This window comes from Triturus cristatus, chromosome 1_1, assembly GCF_964204655.1.
Source record: "Triturus cristatus chromosome 1_1, aTriCri1.1, whole genome shotgun sequence".
In the NCBI taxonomy this organism is placed as follows: domain Eukaryota; kingdom Metazoa; phylum Chordata; class Amphibia; order Caudata; family Salamandridae; genus Triturus; species Triturus cristatus.
In genome coordinates, this window is record NC_140579.1 from 169,781,235 (window position 1) to 169,801,916 (window position 20,682).

The following is a 20,682-nucleotide window of genomic DNA, read 5'->3' on the forward strand; positions in this document are numbered from 1 at the left end:
AATGCCAGTGAAGGAAACTGTGGGAGAGCACGAAATACAAAAGTACAATGCCTCAAATGAGTCAGAGGGCTCAGACAGAGTTTTTCTAATGCAGGAAAGTGAAGCCTTACAGAGAATTGCCAACCCTCCCCCTCTGCGTCTTAGTCTATCCTGTCTATATAACGTAAAACCCTCAGGTATCGCCAGTAGTAAATCATGACCCGAAGAGTCAGACGCCCATGTTTCGGTCACAAACACCCAATCGGGTTGCCTATCATTCACAAACTCATGGAACACTATGTTATTCTTGATTAGTGACCTTGCATTAATTAAGAAGCCCTTTCTCGGTTGAATGGCGGTCTGCAGCACTGGAGAGGTTTGAGGTCTCGTCCAAGGAGAGGGAAACAAATGAAAAATCGCCCCACAAGTATGGCAAAAAGAAGAGCGCCTCAAGCCCTCCGGAGAGAAGCAATGATGGCAGGCTACAACCAGTGGTCTAAGAGCCTGCATCTCCCGTGCGGAATATACCCTCCCTACCTGCTGGGTAAGGAAGGTAACCCCTGTGTCCAGCCCGACCAGCAGCCCGTCCTCAGCGCGGACGGGCGCAGACGGGCTGAACTCAGGCGTAACTCCGGCGGAAGTCCGGCGTCCCCGCTGCGCGAATCCGCTGCACGTCAGCATGGCTCCCTTTTGAAGACGTCTATCGTCCTTCTGACAACTAGAGCGTCCGAGCTACACGATGGCGCCGGCAGGCGACTTGAAGTACTCCTAATATGGCCGCCTATAATCCTAACCGAGACCGGGAAGCGGGCCCGCCCAACAGCGGTGAGAGTCACAATATTATGGTGCAAGCGAGGGCTGGGCCTCAGAGCTGCACAGCTAGTGCCAGACCTGAGAGCTACAAACACAATCCCAGTGTCCATGTACTGGAGAGCTCTGCTTGTGTCAGACTGGTGTGTGACACTCCCTACTGGTGTCAGGGTTTAGGGCTGCACAACCTGCTAGTGTCCATGTACTGGAAAACTCTGTATGTGTCAGTCCTGTGTGTGACACACCCTTCTGGTGTCAGGGCTCAGAGCTGCACAGCCAGTGCCAGAACTGAGAGGTACAGACACACTGCTAGTGTCCATGTGCTGAAGAGCTCTGCTTGTGTCAGTCCTGTGTGTGACACACCCTGCTGGTGTCAGGGCTCAGAGCTGCACAACCTGTTAGTGCCAGAACTGAGAGCTACAGACATACTGCTAGTGTCCATGTGCTGAAGAGCTCTGCTTGTGTCAGTCCTGTGTGTGACACACCCTGCTGGTGTCGGGGCTCAGAGCTGCACAACCTGCTAGTGCCAGAACTGAGAGCTACAGACACACTGCTAGTGTCCATGGAGCTGGAGAGCTCTGCTTGTGTCAGTCCTGTGTGTGACACACCCTGCTGGTGTCAGGGCTCAGAGCTGCACAACCTGCTAGTGCCAGAACTGAGAGCTACAGACACACTGCTAGTGTCCATGGAGCTGGAGAGCTCTGCTTGTGTCAAACCGGTCTGTGACACACCCTGCTTGTGTCAGGGCTCAGAGCTGCACAACGAGTGCCAGAACTGAGAGCTACATACCCTGCTAGTGTCCATGTACTGGAGAGCTCTGCTTGTGTCAAACCGGTCTGTGACACACCCTGCTTGTGTCAGGGCTCAGAGCTGCACAACGAGTGCCAGAACTGAGAGCTACATACCCTGCTAGTGTCCATGTACTGGAGAGCTCTGCTTGTGTCAAACCGGTCTGTGACACACCCTGCTTGTGTCAGGGCTCAGAGCTGCACAACGAGTGCCAGAACTGAGAGCTACATACCCTGCTAGTGTCCATGTACTGGAGAGCTCTGCTTGTGTCAAACCGGTCTGTGACACACCCTGCTTGTGTCAGGGCTCAGAGCTGCACAACGAGTGCCAGAACTGAGAGCTACATACCCTGCTAGTGTCCATGTACTAGAGAGAGGCAAGTCTGAATATTCCCGACCATGCTTTGCCTCTTCTCTTGTGACGAGGCAGGTGGGTGTCTGGCACAGGCACTGCATTGCAGTGTTGGTTTTTTCATAGCTCCTGTTTTTCAAGTGTTCTTGGGCGGGCGCTTATGTTCTGCGTTTCTGAGTGTGTAATCCTCTGCAGTGCGTTAGTTACTGCGGATGTGTCTCCGGGGTAAATGATAGGCTTTTCTTGTTTAAGACCATAGTGTTCCTAGAGAGCTGGCACACAGAACTCCCCTGAGAGCTCTTTAACACATTTTGTACAGTACTGTCAGCAACTCCCGCCTTTCCTACTCCCAGTGATGGATCTCTTCACTGACCACGGTTTCTTTTGGCCTGTGCTGATCATTTAGCATCTACAAAGAACAGACTGAAACGTGGCAGAATAACTTACTACTGGCCAAGTTACTGCAGCTGCGTGTTTTCAGTCACGTGCTGCTAAATGCTGCTAATCAATTTCATCTTTACTCGATACCTCTGCACTGTATAGGTTCTCTAGATAAGAAAGGCAGTGGAATTGGTGACTTTTCTATTTTGGCAAAATAGAAAAAAAATACTCCAATGTATTCTTACTAGGTAACGCCTACAGGCCGCGTTAGCTGTCCTTTGTAGAAGACTAGTTGTCTTATACATAAAAATGTATAGCGAGATAGTGGGCTTTGGGTCAACCCCTTGCTCACGAGTGGATGGATTTCTTATGTGTCTCATTTCCCTGCTTGTTTTTCGATGGTTTTCCCCCTTGTTATTTTTGTGCCCTGACTCAGCAGCATTTATTCTTTACTTTCTTCTGATTGGATATTTATGGCCTTCCACTGCCCCCATTCACAGAACTACTTTTTTCTTTTTATTTTAGCACTCCATGGCACTGCTTGCGTTATCTTGCTCTCTCCCCCTCTCATCTGTCTGAGGCGTTCCCTCTTCACCACTCTTCACGCTCAGTCGTTCTCACCCCCCAGCTCTTCTGTTGCTTCCCCATTCCTCCCTGTCGTGCTCCGTTTTAAACGAAACCTTCCCACCACGTTACTCCCCTGCCTCGCCTTGCTCACTGCTGCCACCATTTGCTGTCTGCATTTAAATGCTCTGTCCACCTCCTGGCCCTACATTGCTCCACTGCCCCATCCTATTTTACATCTTTTGATTTTGATTTTTCAATGTTTAGGAGCACCTGCAACTGCTATTTGCTAATGGGCGCTTGTTTTTGTAAATGCAATTTCATGCACATTTTATATCATGTTTTTAAAATTTACTACTAAAAGATGGGCATCTACCATTTTGAAACAGTAAATAAAAAAACACAAAATGGCTGCCTTGCTAGGACATACACATCTGCAAGTGTGGTGACACTTGCGTAGGTATACGTCATCACACGGCACCTGTGTTAGCGTCATGAGACATACACATGCATGCGTGATAACGCATGTATGTATGTATGTATGTATGTGTGTGAGTTCTTATATAGCGCTCGACTTACCCTTGGGCATCTCGGCGCTTGCATTGGGAACCCGTCCTGGTTTTTCCCTGTGAGATAACCCGTACTGGGCATCCCAGTATACATCATAACACCAGATTTTTTTCCCTTTAACAATAGTGATCAGCATTGGCAAAGCTATGAGGTCTACCGTGGCAAAGCCCATGCTTATTTTTAATCCTCGTCCGCTAGCTTCTTTCACCTTTTCTCTATTCTAAGACAGTTCACTCCTTTACTTTGCTCCCTCAGTGGTGAAAAAGAAGAGGGCGATGTATTCATGAATGGACTTTGTAGTCTGTGGAACAGGACATCTCAAACCCTCCGGCTGGAACCCCAGTAGGGTCAGCAGAAGAATGTGACGCCCAAGAGTTCTGTTGGTAACAATAAGCAAAAGGAGCTTTAAAATATCATTACAACATTGGAATGTTGGGAGCTCCATTGAAGACAATTGAGTGCTCGGGGCTTCTAATATAACCTTATAGCCCGCCGTAGCGGGCTATACAGGCTATTAAAGGCCCACTCCCGCGTTAAAGGCCCGAGCCAAAGGGGAGGGACATTAACAAGGCAGCGGGACTTTAATAGCCGGTATAGCCCTGCTACGAAGGGCAATAAGGCTATTAGAACATTCTGCCACTAGAGGGCAGAATGTTCTGACAAATAAAACAAAGGCTTCTCGAAGCTCGAGGGGATTTAAATCTCTTTGAGCTCCGAGAGGCCTTTGTAAAACATTGGAATGTTGCTCTGCGGCCTTTACCGGCCCGTAGAAGCAGGGAGCACTCCATTGTCTTCAATGGAGCTCCCAACATTCCAATGTTCTAATGGCCGCTAGAAGCCCGGAGTATCAACATTCAAATGTTTGAGCAACAGCTGTGAACAAAGGCCTCACAGAGCTCAAGGGGATTTCAACCCCCTCAGGCTGCGTGAGGTATTTGTTTTACAAATAAGAACATTCTGCCTTCTAGGGGCAGAATGTTCTAATAGCTTAAGAGCACTCCGTGTGTGAATTTTGCATAGTTTGTTAAGGGGACTCTGATTGGCGATTGCTAACTCACTTGATTTCCTTTACTTTTAACCCCTTCCATGCTGCGCAAATTCCGCCGCTGTGCTGACGGAATCTTGCGCGGGCGTGGTCATGACGGAACGGTTCCGTCATGAGCACAGCTCAACCGTGGCTCATGACGGAACCGTTCCGTCATGAGCACCGAAGGGGTTAAATAAACTATTGATACCACACTACTTAAACACATTTTTGGGCTGTTTCACTGCATATTACCGCACATCTGCCTCATCTCGTTAAGCTAGATATCCCTTGACATTTCGCAGGTAGTTGTAGTTTGTTAAATATTTACTTCCCCTTTTTACTAAAACACAGATGGCTACGCTTAGATGGCATTTAATTGTGTCAACTAACAACATTTAATACAGTTCAACACTACTGAAGTGAAGTTTGTGACTACCAGAAGGAGAGCAGCTTTCATGACTTTAGGAAGTTATGCCTTTTCCTAAATGGATGGTGCTAACAGTAGTCATTGTGAGGCTTTCCCAATTCTTTCTAGCTTGATTGTCGAGCTAGTAAGGTGAATTGAATTACTGCTTTGCTGGTTGATCTCAATCGGAAACAGACTTTGGTCCTGACTGAAAATTACTTTAAAGTTTTATCTGTGCCTTATTGTAGATGGGTAGGTAGTGAGTGAGAAGAGAGGGTCTTAACAGTGAAGTGATATCTGGATTTAGGAGAGAGTGCCTTATAAAGGATTAATGGCATATATAAGAAGTCATTACTATCTAGGAAGAGATGAGGAGAGTGTGCATTACTGTGGAAGCTGGTTGATGGACAATCTGAGAAATTAATTTTCATTGGAAAATGAATACATTGAAATGTTCTAAAGTGGAAATATTAAGACTGTATAAGAAGGAAAGAGGAAGGCAGACCTTTCTAGGATAGGTTAACTTGTTGGTCTTGACCCTTTTTGCAGGATCATCCCTAAACTTTCTGCCTTTCTCCTAGCCTTTTTTCTGACATGGTGTTGGTGGTTTTAGTACTCTGGGCACTTTAGCACTGCTGTTCAGTTTAAAGTGCTTGTGCTCTCTGTGATAAATTTGGTATGGATTAGTCTACACCTGTTTGGCATATTTAATTTACCTGTCAGTCCCTTGTAAAGTGGCATCTCCTATACCCGGGACTGGTAAATTAAATGCTACTGGTGGGCTTGCAGCGCTGATTGCGCCACCCACCAAAGTAGCCTTTCAAACCTATCCCAGGCCTCTGCCATGGCAGGGCCTGTGCGCGCAGTGTTACTGCCGCTGTGACGTGGCACCTAAAGTGTGTGCCATGTCTGTGACCCCCCTTTTACTAAATGTCAGTCACCCCTAAGGTAGGCCCGAGCTAGCCCTATGGGCAGGGTGCAGTGTAGGTAAAAGGTAGGACATGTACCTTAAGTGTGTGACATATCCTGGTAGTGACAAACAGCCATTTTGGTTTCTCACTGCTATGGGGCTGCCCTCCCATAGGAATGCATTGGGGATTCCCTGATAAGTGTTTAAGTGGTAATTCCTGACATGAGAGGAGCCATGTGGTCAAGTTTGGTATGGTTGGAATAGTAATAATAAATGCTAAGCAATGGTGTGCACAGATTTATTACAACTATTTTAGAAATGCCACTTTTTGAAGTTGGCATTTCTGTGTGCTATGTGTCTGCCTGCCTAATGTGGATTGCATGTCTGGCTTTTGAGTGACAGGGTCTGGTGAGGTGTGTGTGGCTCAAGGAGGGGCAGGGTGAGTCAGCGCTAGGCTGAATGGGACATCTGCATTTGGAGTAGTAGGAGGAGAAGTCCCTGGTCCCTGAATAGGTTGGTGCCTAGCCTGTACAATGCTGGCTCCGCCCCCTGTGGTGTGTCTGATCACAGAGCCCCCACCTGACAAAGGGGAAGAGGAGCCCTGTAAACAGGGTCCTCCAAACCCCCCACAAACCAGTTGGGACTGGTTTTCCCCAAGCCCTGTGCCAGCGCAGACAAAGGAGAAATGTAATATAAATATAGGGGCAGTGACCCCATGAAAACGTGTGCTTTTGTGCTTCCAGAGGACTGCTGATGCTGGGCCCTAGGAGGAACCACCACGAGGGACTGCCTCCCTGCCCTGTGTGCTGGCCTGCCTGGGCCGAGCCTTTGCCCCCTGGAACTTTGGACCCAAGCGCCCTGTGTGCGCTGAAATACCTCTTCCAGGATGGGGAGAGTGCTGGGGCTTCGCAGCGCGGAGCTGCAACCCATTTAGAGGGAATTCCGACGTGGGGATTCCCCCGCAATTTTACTGATCTGGCGGGAGCCCACCCCACATTTGAGATTTCTTGAGCGGGTGCCCACCCTGCTTGTTTGCTTATTTAGAGGGTGCCCACCCCGCTTTATGCATATTTTAAAAGCGGGTGCCCACGCCGCATTGAGGTGCCGGTGGCGGGTGCCCACCCCGCACTTGTGAGGAGGAATCACTACTGCGGCCCGACCCGACAAGAAGAGCCACCACTGAGCGCCGCGACCAGGAAGCCAGGCAAGCTGCCTGACGCTGGGCGGGGCCAACGAGAGGAGGCTACAGCGGCCGCCAATAGGAGCGTGGCCGACCGGAAGAGGAGGCCAAGCGATGGCCTGCTGCTGAGCGGGGCTCCCATGAGCTGAGGAGAGCCCCATGTGTGGTTAGCTCGGGTGGCCCAGCAGAAGACCAAAGGAGAAGCTGGGAGGAGTCCAGGAGAGCCCTGGTGAGTGGGTAGCGCGGCGTGAGCTGCTGGGGGCAGTTCAAGGCACATTGTCGGTGCCTGCCCCCTCCATTGCACATTGTCAGAGATCCCTGAGGCACCGTGAGTGCCAGTGTTCTTTTCCTTCACAGCTGCACCGCCTTTGCGGGCAGCTGCGCCAATGGGGCACTTTTGTTTTAAGAGTCCCGGAGTGGGGCTCTGGCGGCAAAGTGGTGCCAGGCCTTTTCCACAACTGCACCGCACCAGCGCGGGCAGCTGCAACGTTTGGCCGCATTTGGTTTTCAGGGTCCCAGTGGGGCCCTCGGGGCACAGTGAGTGCCAGTGTCTGCATTTATTTTCACAGCTGCACCGCCAGTTAGCGGCAGCTGCAACGTGGGGGTACATTTGTTAGAAAGTCCCAGTGGGGACCCAGGAGGGACAGTAGTGCCAGCACCATTCTTTTCTTTGGGGGTGTTTCGTTTATAATGAGAAGAAAGGGGTGAGTTACACTCCTGCACTGCCCCAGCACTTTGCTTCGCTGCATTTGCAGCTGCTCCCTGACATTTTGGGACATAGGGCATTTGAGCCCCAGTGGAAGGCCAGTTGGCCTGAGGTCATAGTTGGGATGGTGAAAGGGCGCAAGGCCTTAAGGTGATGTATGCACCTCGTAGTAGTGTTACTGTGGTGCACTACTGAGTTCCTACCTAATATGTTTATGCACCCTGACTGATGTGTAATGTGTTTATGCTGGTGATGCCTAATGCGTAATGTGTTTATGCTTACGAGCTGATTGCATAATGTGTTTATGCTGGTAATACCTAATGTGTAATGTGTTTATGCTTATGAGGTTATTACATAATGTGTTTATGCTGGTCAGGCCTAATGCATAATGTGTTCATGCTAATGAGGTTTGGGCCTAATGCGTTTATGCCTAATGTCATGCTATGATATTTTAGAATGGTGTCTAATGATAATGTGATAATGCTGATGTCATTGTTGTACCAGTAGTTACTGGTTGTGTTTTATTTTTATTACTTGTGCTTTGTGATGTTTCTGACAGTGGCCCGATTGGCCCTGTCTTGTATATAATCCCCTGTGAATATTGCCTAGTGCCAGTTGACACAGTGTAAATGTGTGATTATGTATCTAATGTGTTTATGATTATACAAAGGCTATTTTTGATATACCCTTGTGTGGAGTTTCTTTTGTGGTGTGCCTAGTGTGCTGCTGCTGTGTGTGTTTGTTGGCCAAACGCTTTACACATTGCCTCTGGGATAAGCCTGACTGCTCGTGCCAAGCTACCAAGGGGGTGAGCAGGGGTTATCTTCAGCGTGTAACTCCCTTGCCCTATCTAGAGTGGTGGTTTCTGCCTGTCTTAGGCGCAAGCCCTAGCCAACCAGAAATCCCATTTCTAACACTAGTTATAATCAATAACAGGGACAGGCGTGAGATGGCCCCACATGGGAAGGTTGGAGAGACATGGGAGGTTGATATTTGATGAAAAAGACTAGAGATCAGGTGCCAAGAGAAAAGATGTTAATCCGATTGTCGATTGAGGCCTTGCCAAAAAAACATCAAATCTAGGCTGTACTGAGGAGAAAGGCTCTTACAGTGGAAGGAGAGGTTCACATTCAGCAACAATGCCTTACATGGGAGTGTGAGGAAATATAACAACTTCAAAGGAAAGGTAATATCTGAACGGAAAGGATTGAGGGGAGAGAGTTATGATAAGCAGTGAGGAGTGCATCTTAGCCAATGAAATAGGATAGTGATAAAAGAGGATTTATTTGAAAAGGGAGAGGCAGAACAGGAGGAAGAAGGAAAGAGGCTTCTCTGGGCGTATGAGAGCAGCTTTTGGAGGGCATCTGCCCAAAATGTTGCCTGATAATGACTCCATGCTTCCTAGATTCCTGCATGTCTAGTATTTTGTTTAAGAAACGAATCCAACCTCAAAACATTATTATTGGCACATATTTGAACTCCCTGGCCACCAGCACCAGGTTGCAGTTGTTTCTAAGCAGAAAGCCAGCAGGTGCTAACATCATTTCGTGATGGCATGTGTGAGAAGTTGGCCTGGTATATGCTGTCCACTAGTTATAGGGGACACCTTGCACCAGTCTAATTCGACTCTTATGGTGATAGGTTAAAAGACAACCTTTAAAAAAAGCTATCCTAGTGGTAGCTGTGGAGAGCAGCCTTCAGGCTAAGTCTTGAAGGAGTGTTAAGCTTATTGTTTTACCATAGATAACCTCTTGAATAACCAAATGAAAGAATAGTCCACACAGGTATATTTATAAAATATATGTATTTATTCTAAGAATAATCCCACTAGTCTCTTTATGAGGCTGGAGGTACAGATACAATTCAAACAAGCATTGATAGTTACAATAAATAGCACTGGAATCATAGGGCCCCAGGGGGGGACCAAACCATATATCAAAAAAGTGGTATAAGAACCTCGACAATTCTACAGACAATGCCTAGGGCATTTAGGGTCGCTGGCCCCTTGTGAAACCACCCAAGGTAGTGAGGAAGGGGACCCACGGGAGACCCGTGCAGTGGTATAAGCTACTGTCGAGATCTCTATTAAAGCCTATGGAGAATGTCGCGGTTGAATTGTACAAAATTAAAAACACTTCTAGCAGGAGTTCAAGTTCAAGAGTTTAGAGTTAAGCTTTTGAAGGGCCCACACCCACGAGAGTACCGAGGTACCACTGTTACCTGCCCCAGGGAAGCCGGGTGCATAGGTCGTTTTCGATGTCGGGTCGCAGGCTGATTTTCAATGGCAAAACGTGAAGAACTGCTGCTAGCAAGAAGCGTCGTCGATGTCGTGAAGATTGAAGATGTAGATCTTGAAGAGAAGGACCTGAAAGCAGAGGGGACAGAGTCTGGGTCACGGCACAGTGACCAGGGGGCTCAGGAGAAAGAGCCCTTCAATGTCGGGTGCTTCCAGGTGGAAGATGGGTAGCTTGGATCGTCAGCCACGGGGTCCAGGAGGCTTCAAGGAAGGCCAGCTTCTGGAGGGCGACTGTCCCACGAAGGATGAGGGTCGCTGCGGTGTTAGTGTCCGGATTGGATCCACTAAGCCTTGGCAACCGCAACCCACGCAAGAATCACAAAACAGCTACTGGTGCAGACCCACAAGGTCTGAGCGAGGTCTCCAGCGAGGAGACTAAAGAGCAGGCCTGGAGCAACCAGGGGAACTCTTGGAAGTGAAGATTGACCTCCGCCAGGGCCCACCAGTCGAGAGACAAGGGACCGCGGGAGGCTGCAATTTGGCGTGCGTAAAGATGCGCCCACGTGTCGCCGGAGCGGGCTAGGGCATCGATCTTTGGCACAGATGATGCTGAGAGGTTGGCTCAATAATGGGCCAAAGCACAACTTCCCCACTCGTCGGGTTCGTGTGCTGTGCAAGAGGTGGCCGGTGTCCTGGGGTATTGGGGATCTCGGCACCCACGGGGTCCACGGTGCTGAGCTTTGCTGTGCACACTCACTGGCCTCTGGGATACTTGGAAACCCACCTCAAGGTAGGTAGGAGTCGTCGATGTCCGTAGGAGCAGCGAAGTTCCAACCGGGTCACTTGCAGTGTTTCAGGTGCCTGCCAAGCAGGGGGGTAACTCCTTTACCCCAAGGGAGATTTCTTCATTCAGCTGTGCGGCAGCAAGTCGAAGTTCAAGTCTGTAAAGTCCAAGAATATTCTGAGGCTCTGGGGACCCTGTATTCGCCTTTATCCAAGGATTAGGGGAGTGTCCAGATCAGAGCCCACCAATGAGAGTTCAGGCGGGAAAGGGTGGCTACACCCTCTCCCCTTTGTGTGTTTTCCCGCCTGGGCAGGGGACAGGATTCCCCTGAACCGGTTTGAGGCGGTGTATGCAGAAGTAGGCACTGGAGAAGCCTACGTGCAAGTCTGAAAGACATCCTATGGTGCACCCACCCAGTTCCAATCCACATAGTCTGTCTGGGGAGATTGGAGCACCTCCCTGCAACAAGATCCCTATTGTCCAGCTGCCGTGGCTGGAGTTCTGCCCAGCAACAGGCAGCCAGAGTTGTGTGGGTGACGGGTAGCATCAATTTTGTACTACTTGTGCACTTTTAAATTGGTGTCTAAAATCGGCCGCTTTTACCATATCGCCCCTCTAGCAGGGGGGAATCATGCTCTCACTCCCATGGTTGGATTGGTGGTATGATTCCTACATGTTTGACACCAAACACGACAAGGTTCTGTGCAGCCACTCTTAAGTTATCACGCTATCGCGATTACTTATAATGCGGTTAAGAGTATATGGTATGGCTGCACTACAAACAACCCAGCAATAGTTTTACGAAGGTTGCAGAGGGGCCCTACTCAGGTAGGGGTTCCCCCTCACACATATCTCAGCACCTTGCCTTGTAGGATTAGCAAGGCCTGCCTTAGGGGTGACCTATGAGGATATATGTGTTGTATGGAGGGGGATACAGGATACCTATATCCCTGTAAGGGGTGCAAGCACCACCCTACCCAGACTACAGTAGTGGTCTGGTGGTGTCAGTTTGTATGGCTGTCCCAGGGGTGGCACAATAAGTGCTGCAGCCCCTGGTAGGCCTCTGAGGGACCCATGCCCTGGGTACCTAGGGTACCATCTACAAGGGGCTGATAGGGTGTCCTCGGTATCTGCAATTAATCTCACATACTCTGCATAAATTTGTATTTAATTACCACCTTTAAATGTATCTAAAAATATAATAATTTTGTCTCTAAACATCAGCTCATCAGTTTAAAAAAATGCACCCATGTTGCCATCAAATGTGCAGTTTTGGTAAACTAATACATTTCCATTGAGCAAAGCAGGGAATTTTATTAAGTCATTCTTTTCACCCAAATGAACAGTTTTTAACTGTTTAGTGAATGCTCAGTTGGGCCCCAAACATCAGCGTCTCATTTCATCAAGTACAGTTGTCTCAGATGCCTGTATCTTACCAATTCATCCCATACCAGAGATGGTCATCATAATGCCTGGGTGTCATGGTTCCCGGCTCCGCTGCGCGTTACCTCTCAGGCGCATGCGGGATCGGATGGTGATGACGGACACGCAGCTGGCAGTTAGCGGTCTAGTGTTCAGACCGGAACCACTGCTGCGTCATACCAGCGCTTCCGGGGAACGCCGATTTAACCATGGCGGTTCCCGCGGATCAGCGCTTCGAATTAACGCTGCTACTGATTTCCGTCGACTCTGCCTTCCAGACCGCTACGCAGGTTCGTACACATCCGGAGGACTCGGCGGACTGCGTACTGGGTCACCGTTCTGAGACTAGTTCAGGACACCGCGCAACAGCGCCTATCTGGACCTGGTGAAGACGCTCTGCTGAGCGTTTCCAAGAGCAAGTTACCAGCACCAGGCTTGAGCATCTTTGGGGACATTGCATAAGTTCCAAGCCGAAGTACTCCTGGGGGTCACTTCGCAGATATCGCAGGAGCACTGCCAGAGCCGTAACTGTTACCGCGCTGGAGCGCTTGGGTTTTCATTTGACACCGCGCAGGGGCGCATGTTATTTCTTTTTCTTAGCGCAGAAGCGCTGGGGCTTTCCTTTTGACACCGCGCAGGAGCGCATGCTGTTTTCATAGCGCAGGAGCGCTGTTCTTTTCCTTTGCACCACTTATCAGGGGAAACAGCACAACTTCACGGAGAAACCCTTCAGGAGGGCGTGTAGCAAGCACGCGCTGGAGTACCTTCAAAGCCATTGCAGACACCGCGCTGGAGCGCTTCATTTTCCGTTACCTCGCGCAGTAGCGCTTACCATTTTCTTTTCACCGCAATCAGAGCGCTGTGTGTACTTTAGTCCTTGGCGCCAGGATACTAGTTGTTGCCACTCCATCTTTCCGTGGAAAGGAAGCAGGACGTGCAGGAGCACTTATCGGAGTGGCTTCTTCCCTGGGTCAACGCGCGTTCTTTCATCAGGTAATTATCCGAGCCCCCTGGTGCATGAGAGGTAACCTAGATAGGGGTTTGCGCGTCCCTGCTCTAACTGGTCTCCCTTGTTTCCTTTACTAGGCTGATACACAGCGGTCTCATCGCAGGGAGGCGCGTCCACTCCTCATTCCTACTGCCTTTGGCTACCTTCCCCAATCCATCTCTATCCCTGTTGGTGTTAGCTCCCTACGGGGGTGAGGTGGGGTTGAGGGCGATAGCTCATGTCGTCTCTGTGAGAAAACTCCGCAAGCTGCAGGTGAGCCTTGTGGGGTACGTGACAGAATTCGAAGCCCACGAGTGTACACTCGCCCGGGCGACATGAGCGATATGGAAATCACCCTGCAGGACATAGCAGCCATGCTCTCTAGTATACAGGCTGAAAACCGCAGCCTACGTCAGGATATTACGGCCTTACAAGGCCAAGCGGCAGCGGGGGCACCAGGTCCTTGGGGTCCTACTCCTACCTCCAGGGTCATACAGGAAGGGATATTACGACCGCCCTTTTTTACCTATGGGGGTCCCTCTTCCGCTTCTCCTCAGGACCATGCCATTCAGGTCATGACGCCACATCCGGTGCAATTGGCGCCTCCTGAACGCTTTTATGGGGACAGTACGAAATACAGCGTATGCCTGCACCAATGCCAGCTGCACTTCATGGCCAAAGCGTCTGCCTTTCCAGACGACGCATCCAAGATCGCCTTCATCTTGTCCTATATGGGTGGAGATGCCGCGCAGTGGTCCATCTCCTTGGTGGAGAATGACGATCCCATGTTGTACAACCTCCCCGTATTTAAAGAAACTATGCGGCGCATGTTCGCCCGACACACGTTCGTGCAAGCCGCCGATAATGAGCTGCTTAACTTGAGACAAGGAAATAATGACTTGCTACATTACATCACCACCTTTAGTAGGTTGGTTATAGAGGCCCATTGGCCTGAATCTAAGAAGGTATCCGTCTTCTACAGGGGACTACGGGATGAACTTAAAGACCTGATGTCCCAAATACCAGTTCCACCAGAAGACATCGGACAGTTCATCGATCTAGTGGTCAAACTGAATTTCAGGATACAAGAGAGGAAAACCGACAAGAACAGAGGAGGCGACCACCGGTTCATGCCCTGCTGAGAAAGGACCAAGGAGGAGCCAGCTCCGACGAACGACACACCAGAACCCATGCAATTAGGTGGAATCCGGGGTCCTCTCTCCAATGAAGAAAGAGAGAAGAGGAGGAAACAAAACCTCTGTTTGTACTGTGGGAAGAACGGCCGTTTCGTGAGGGAATGCCCTGTCAAGCCCACATGCACTAAAGGAAGGAGGCCTTTTGCGTTGCCAGTCTCCAAAGGAGAAAAGCCGGGAAATAAGGAAACCCAGTAGACAAAGGGGTCCGGCTACTGGGTTCTTCGTCCTGCAGGACCGCGATCCCTGCCTATTTCGGCAACCATCGCCATTTGGGCGTGCATGCGACGTTACGAGCCCGATCGGGCCAGGTATGGCAGGTGACAGCACTTCTTGATTCCGGAGCCACCGGTAATTTCATTGACACCCAGTACTCGAAGACCCTAGGCATTAACAACATACCCAAAGCCAAACCAGAAATCGTGAAAGCAGTGGACGGCACGGATCTCACTTCTGGTCTCCTCAGATATCAAACAGAAGAACTAACGATGTCCCTCGCGAGTAACCACACGGAAAAAGTAGGGTTTGATGTAATCGACGCACCACAGTTCAAAGTTATACTGGGCCTCCCATGGCTCGTGAAGCACAACCCACGGATCAATTGGACGTCTAGAACCATAGACCTGGACTCGGAATATTGTACCAAGACCTGCTACCACCAGACCACCTCCCTTGAGGATAACACCATCCAAGGGTGTTCTCTCCCCTTAGTGGGCGTGGGTGCGGTACTCTGAGACGGTGTACCGGAAGACTATGGTGATTTGGCCGAGGTGTTTGATGAAAAGGGGGCTAATACCTTACCGCCACATCGCGCATTCGACTGCAGGATTGATCTCCAGCCAGGTTCAACGCTTCCATGTAGCCGGATTTACTCCCTAACGGAAAAGGAAACGGAGCATTTGCGCTCCTATCTGGACGACTATTTACGTAATGGGTTTATACGCCATTCCCGGTCTCCGGTATCTTCTCCTCTGTTTTTTGTGGCCAAGAAGGAAGGAGACCTGAGAACCTGCATAGACTTCAGGGCGATAAACGCCATCACGATAAAGAATCGGTATCCGCTGCCGCTAATATCCAATCTCCTGGACCAGGTGAAGAATGCATCCATCTTCACCAAGCTGGACCTGCGGGGGGCGTATCATCTTGTCCGAGTCCGAAGGGGTGACGAATGGAAGACCGCCTTCCGTACGAAGTTCGGCCTCTTCGAATATCAGGTCATGCCCTTCGGGCTCTGCAACGCCCCCGCCGCCTTCCAGTATTTCATTGATGAGGTTCTCCGGGACTACATTGACGTCTTCTGTATCGTCTACATAGACTACATACTGATCTATTCAAGCTCCCTTACAGAACACATTCAGCACGTCCGTGCCATACTACAGCAACTGGAGCGACATCGACTTTACGTGAAGTTGGAGAAGAGCGTATTCCACACCACAACAGTCGAGTTCCTCGGACATATTATCACTCCTACTGGAATCCAAATGGATAACAGGAAGGTGGAAGCAATACTACGATGGCCTTCTCCCACCACCGTGAAAGGAGTACAGAGGTTCTTAGGTTTTTCTAATTATTATCGCCGCTTCATCACCGGATTTTCCAGAATTGTGACCCCTATCACCCGGTTGTTACGCAAAGGAGTCCTCTTCCATTGGGACACTGATGCAGAACACGCCTTTAGGGAACTGAAGAGACTATTCACCACGGCACCTGTCTTACGACACCCTGACTCCGAACGGCCGTTTATCGTAGAAGCCGACGCCTCGCAAGACGCACTGGGAGGTGTGCTATCACAAAGAGACACCGAGACGGGCCTCCTGCATCCGGTGGCGTTCTATTCCAGGAAGCTACAACCGGCCGAGCGCAATTATACCGTGTCCGACAGAGAACTCCTGGCCATCAAAACCGCATTCGGTGAATGGCGCCATTATCTCAAAGACGCCAAACACCCGGTGCTCATATACACGGACCATCGGAACTTGCAGTTCCTTCGTTCAGCCCGGGCCCTCACATCCAGGCAGTTGCGATGGACTTTGTTTTTCAACGAATACGAGTTCAACATTACCTATCGACCAGGGAAAGAGAATGCTAAGGCCGACGCCTTATCCCGTCTGGAAGACATGAACGACAAACCGTCTGCCCCAGAACCTGTAGCGGTCATCCCAGAACGCCATTTCCAGGGGGCGCTTATGTCTTTCGACTTCCTTACCCAAGTACAAAAGGACATCAACCAGAACGAGGTCGCCCCCGCACTGAAAGGAAACGAGGAGATAGTCGCACGGAATGGGTTCTGGTTTAAGGACGACAAATACTACCTACCAACAACAGGCCCTGTACATGTGTCATGATCATGTTCTATCTAGTCACCCCGGATGCCACAAAACCATAGAGCTGTTGCAACGGCACTTCTGGTGGCCAACCCTGGAAGACGACTCTAAGGCCTACATAGCACAATGTGCGGTGTGTGCCCAAGGAAAGACCGCTTCAACGCCCGTAATCGGACTGCTGCATCCCATCCCAGTGCCTCCGTATTCTTGGCACACCTTCTCCATGGATTTCGTGGTAGAATTACCGGCCACTGCATCTGGATATACCACAGTTCTGACCGTCGTGGATCACCTCTCCAAAATGGCCCATTTCATACCACTGAAGAGAATCCCTTCGGCCGCCGAACTGGCTTTGGTGTTCCTACACAACATTGTGCGCCTCCATGGCATTCCTTCGGTGGTCATTACGGACCGGGGATCCCAGTTCATGTCCCGTTTTTGGGGTGAAGTATGCAGGATACTGGACATGGACATACGCTTGTCTTCCGCTTATCACCCACAAACCGATGGCCTGGCTGAGAGAACCAACCACACCATGGAGCAGTATCTGCGTTGCTTGCTACTGGGAGTGGACCGTAACTGGGCAGAGGCGCTATGGATGGTAGAATACGCCTACAATAACCGCAAACATTCCGCCATCGGAATGTCTCCCTTCTTTTGTCTTCAGGGACGGCATCCACGTACCACCGCTTGGGAGGAACCCCTGCACAGTCCCCTGCCCACCGTCCGGATTCATCATGCCAGACTGTGCGATCTCTGGCAACAGGCCCGGTTCGAGCTGGCCAAGGCCAAAGAATCCTACAAGCAACAGGCCGACAAGCGGAGGACGAAGGAACCAGCATACAAGAAAGGGGACAGAGTGTGGCTCTCCATCCGTAACCTCAATGTGCATGGTCCTAAGAAGCTCCTGCCCCGCTTTGTGGGTCCTTACGTTGTAGATAAGGTGGTGAACCCCGTAGCGATGAAACTCAAGTTGCCTCCCCACATGAGAATACACCCCGTCTTCCACGTGTCCCTGTTGCAAGCTGTTCACCCCGATTGTGCTCGCTCGTCTCCTCCTTCCCCTGTGCTTAGGGAGGAACACCTGGAATACGAGGTTAGGGCGATTCTGGGTTCCCGTCGTACCCGGGGACGACTTTACTATCTGGTGGATTGGAAAGGGTATGGTCCGGAGGAGCGATCCTGGGAGCCCCTGTCTCATGTCCGGCATGCCCCTCTTCTAGTGCGTGCTTTTCACATTGGCCATCCTCTTAGCCCTCGCCCTGCCACCCCTGTCTGACCTTCATGCTGAGGAGCGGGGGATCCTGACTTGGGAGGGGGTACTGTCATGGTTCCCGGCTCCGCTGCGCGTTACCTCTCAGGCGCATGGGGGATCGGATGGTGATGACGGACACGCAGTTGGCAGTTAGCGGTCTAGTGTTCAGACCGGAACCACTGCTGCGTCATACCAGCGCTTCCGGGGAACGCCGATTTAACCACGGCGGTTCCCGCGGATCAGCGCTTCGAATTAACGCTGCTACTGATTTCCGTCGACTCTGCCTTCCAGACCGCTACGCAGGTTCGTACACATCCGGAGGACTCGGCGGACTGCGTACTGGGTCACCGTTCTGAGACTAGTTCAGGACACCGCGCAACAGCGCCTATCTAGACCTGGTGAAGACGCTCTGCTGAGCGTTTCCAAGAGCAAGTTACCAGCACCAGGCTTGAGCATCTTTGGGGACAATGCATAAGTTCCAAGCTGAAGTACTCCTGGGGGGCACTTCGCAGATATCGCAGGAGCACTGCCAGAGCCGTAACTGTTACGCGCTGGAGCGCTTGGGTTTTCATTGGACACCGCGCAGGGGCGCATGTTATTTCTTTTTCTTAGCGCAGAAGCGCTGGGGCTTTCCTTTTGACACCGCGCAGGAGCGCATGCTGTTTTCATAGCGCAGGAGCACTGTTCTTTTCCTTTGCACCACTTATCAGGGGAAACAGCACAACTTCACGGAGAAACCCTTCAGGAGGGCGTGTAGCAAGCACGCGCTGGAGTACCTTCAAAGCCATTGCAGACACCGCGCTGGAGCGCTTAATTTTCCTTTACCTCGCGCAGTAGCGCTTACCATTTTCTTTTCACCGCAATCAGAGCGCTGTGTGTACTTTAGTCCTTGGCGCCAGGATACTAGTTGTTGCCACTCCATCTTTCCGTGGAAAGGAAGCAGGACGTGCAGGAGCACTTATCGGAGTGGCTTCTTCCCTGGGTCAACGCGCGTTCTTTCATCAGGTAATTATCCGAGCCCCCTGGCGCATGAGAGGTAACCTAGATAGGGGTTTGCGCGTTCCTGCTCTAACTGGTCTCCCTGGTTTCCTTTACTAGGCTGATACACAGCGGTCTCATCGCAGGGAGGCGCGTCCACTCCTCATTCCTACTGCCTTTGGCTACCTTCCCCAATCCATCTTTATCCCTGTTGGTGTTAGCTCCCTACGGGGGTGAGGTGGGGTTGAGGGCGATAGCTCATGTCGTCTCGGTGAGAAAACTCCGCAAGCTGCAGGTGAGCCTTGTGGGTTACGTGACACTGGGGTGATCACAGTATGCCAAATATTGCCACCACTCCCCTAAGGAAGAGCATCAGTAGGTTTAAAGGCTACCACAAATATATCAGGGAAGGCCAACATGATGACAGAGCTGGATATCATGATGCCATGGACTCCCACAATATGTCAAGGATGGAAATTGTCCATGAGGTTGCCACCATAGTACCAGACGTAGCATGGTTAAGCCAAGGTTGAGCACATTATGCATGGAATGGGCACCATTTTGCCTGGTCTGGACACCTGAATTCCAGGGATGTTCACAGTATGTCAAGAATAGACATTACTCTGCTAGTCTGCCCACCTGTAATTTAGAAAAGGCCACCATTATAACTGGGATGACCACCAGTATGACCTATGCAATAATTAGGCCATGGATATTTCAAGAGAGACCAAGGGTGTCCTTTGTTATGTTGGTGGAGGACTATTGTACTCTGGTTGCTGAAAATGTTACCTTTGCCTGCTTTTATTCTGAAAGGACATACATAGACCATGGATGTTCAAAGTATGCCGGTAAGAATCACAAGTATGCATCACTATGCAGGTATGGCTACCGTTATGTCAGGAATGGTGCTCATTATTCCAGAGATGATCAGTGCATGGCAGCAGCAAGGCCACCAGGTAGCAGTGGTGTATCAGGTGGCAGATAGTGCCACCAGTGGTGGACATCGTCTGCCGGGGATGGTCTCCATACCAGACACACATCCCACTTAAACGTCTGCGCTCCTATCCCTGCTTTCATAGCTCTTTAAATAGATGTGCATCTGATCGTGCCGTCCTGCCTGACACTCGCCTTCTACTCTCGTCCCCTGTGTGTGAGCACGCGACCTTGCCATTGGTGTGCCTGTCATTCCAAGAGTTGGGCAGTGCGGTGGTTCCTACTTGATTGAGTAGTGCTGCTCAGCTCCAGACTCTGAAGGTCTTAGTGAGCTGGGCTCCAAATTCTTAGGCTTGACTGGCAGATAGCCAGCTGCTGGATCCTCATGAGCTACGAGTCAGAGATCCTTGCTCTAGTCAAAAAACCCACCCCTTAATCGATACATATTTTCTACTGGTTGCACCACTAGAGCAGTGGGAGAGGTATGAGGAGCTGTGGGGTGTATGGTGTTGGTTTTCTTCCATGTCTTCTGCTTTGGGGTTGCATGAGCACAGCTGTTTAGATTGATGTCTTGTGTAAAGGTGGCGCTTGCAGAGTTAACATGTATTTCTTTTTCTCCCAAGTTTGCCTGTATAATTTTGACAAGACCAAGCAGTGCATCGGCACCATGACCATCGAGATTGACTTCCTGCAGAAGAAAAGTGTTGATTCCAACCCCTATGACTCGGACAAGATGGCGGGAGAATTTATTCAGCAGTTCAACAACCAGGCCTTCTCCGTGGGGCAGCAGGTGAGGTCCAAACCATGCAGATGTAACCACTTTTCTGGCGAGCAGAGACCTCTACTGCATCCTCTTCATCAGGAGTATTGCTGTGAGGCCACACATGGAAGGCACT

At 50.4% G+C, this 20,682-nt stretch overlaps 1 protein-coding gene across 6 annotated transcripts in view; it reads left to right on the top strand.

Annotated features, from left to right (window-relative positions):
* The window catches only part of LOC146869905 (vesicle-fusing ATPase-like), a 1,998,451-nt gene that overhangs the window by 928,551 nt on the left and 1,049,218 nt on the right, over window positions 1-20,682 (top strand). For all 6 annotated transcript variants that reach the window (XM_085624087.1, XM_085624086.1, XM_085624090.1 and 3 more), the window contains one exon: window positions 20,410-20,576. In XM_085624087.1, the coding sequence (XP_085480213.1) occupies window positions 20,410-20,576 (167 nt within the window). The remainder of the gene's footprint in view (window positions 1-20,409; window positions 20,577-20,682) is intronic.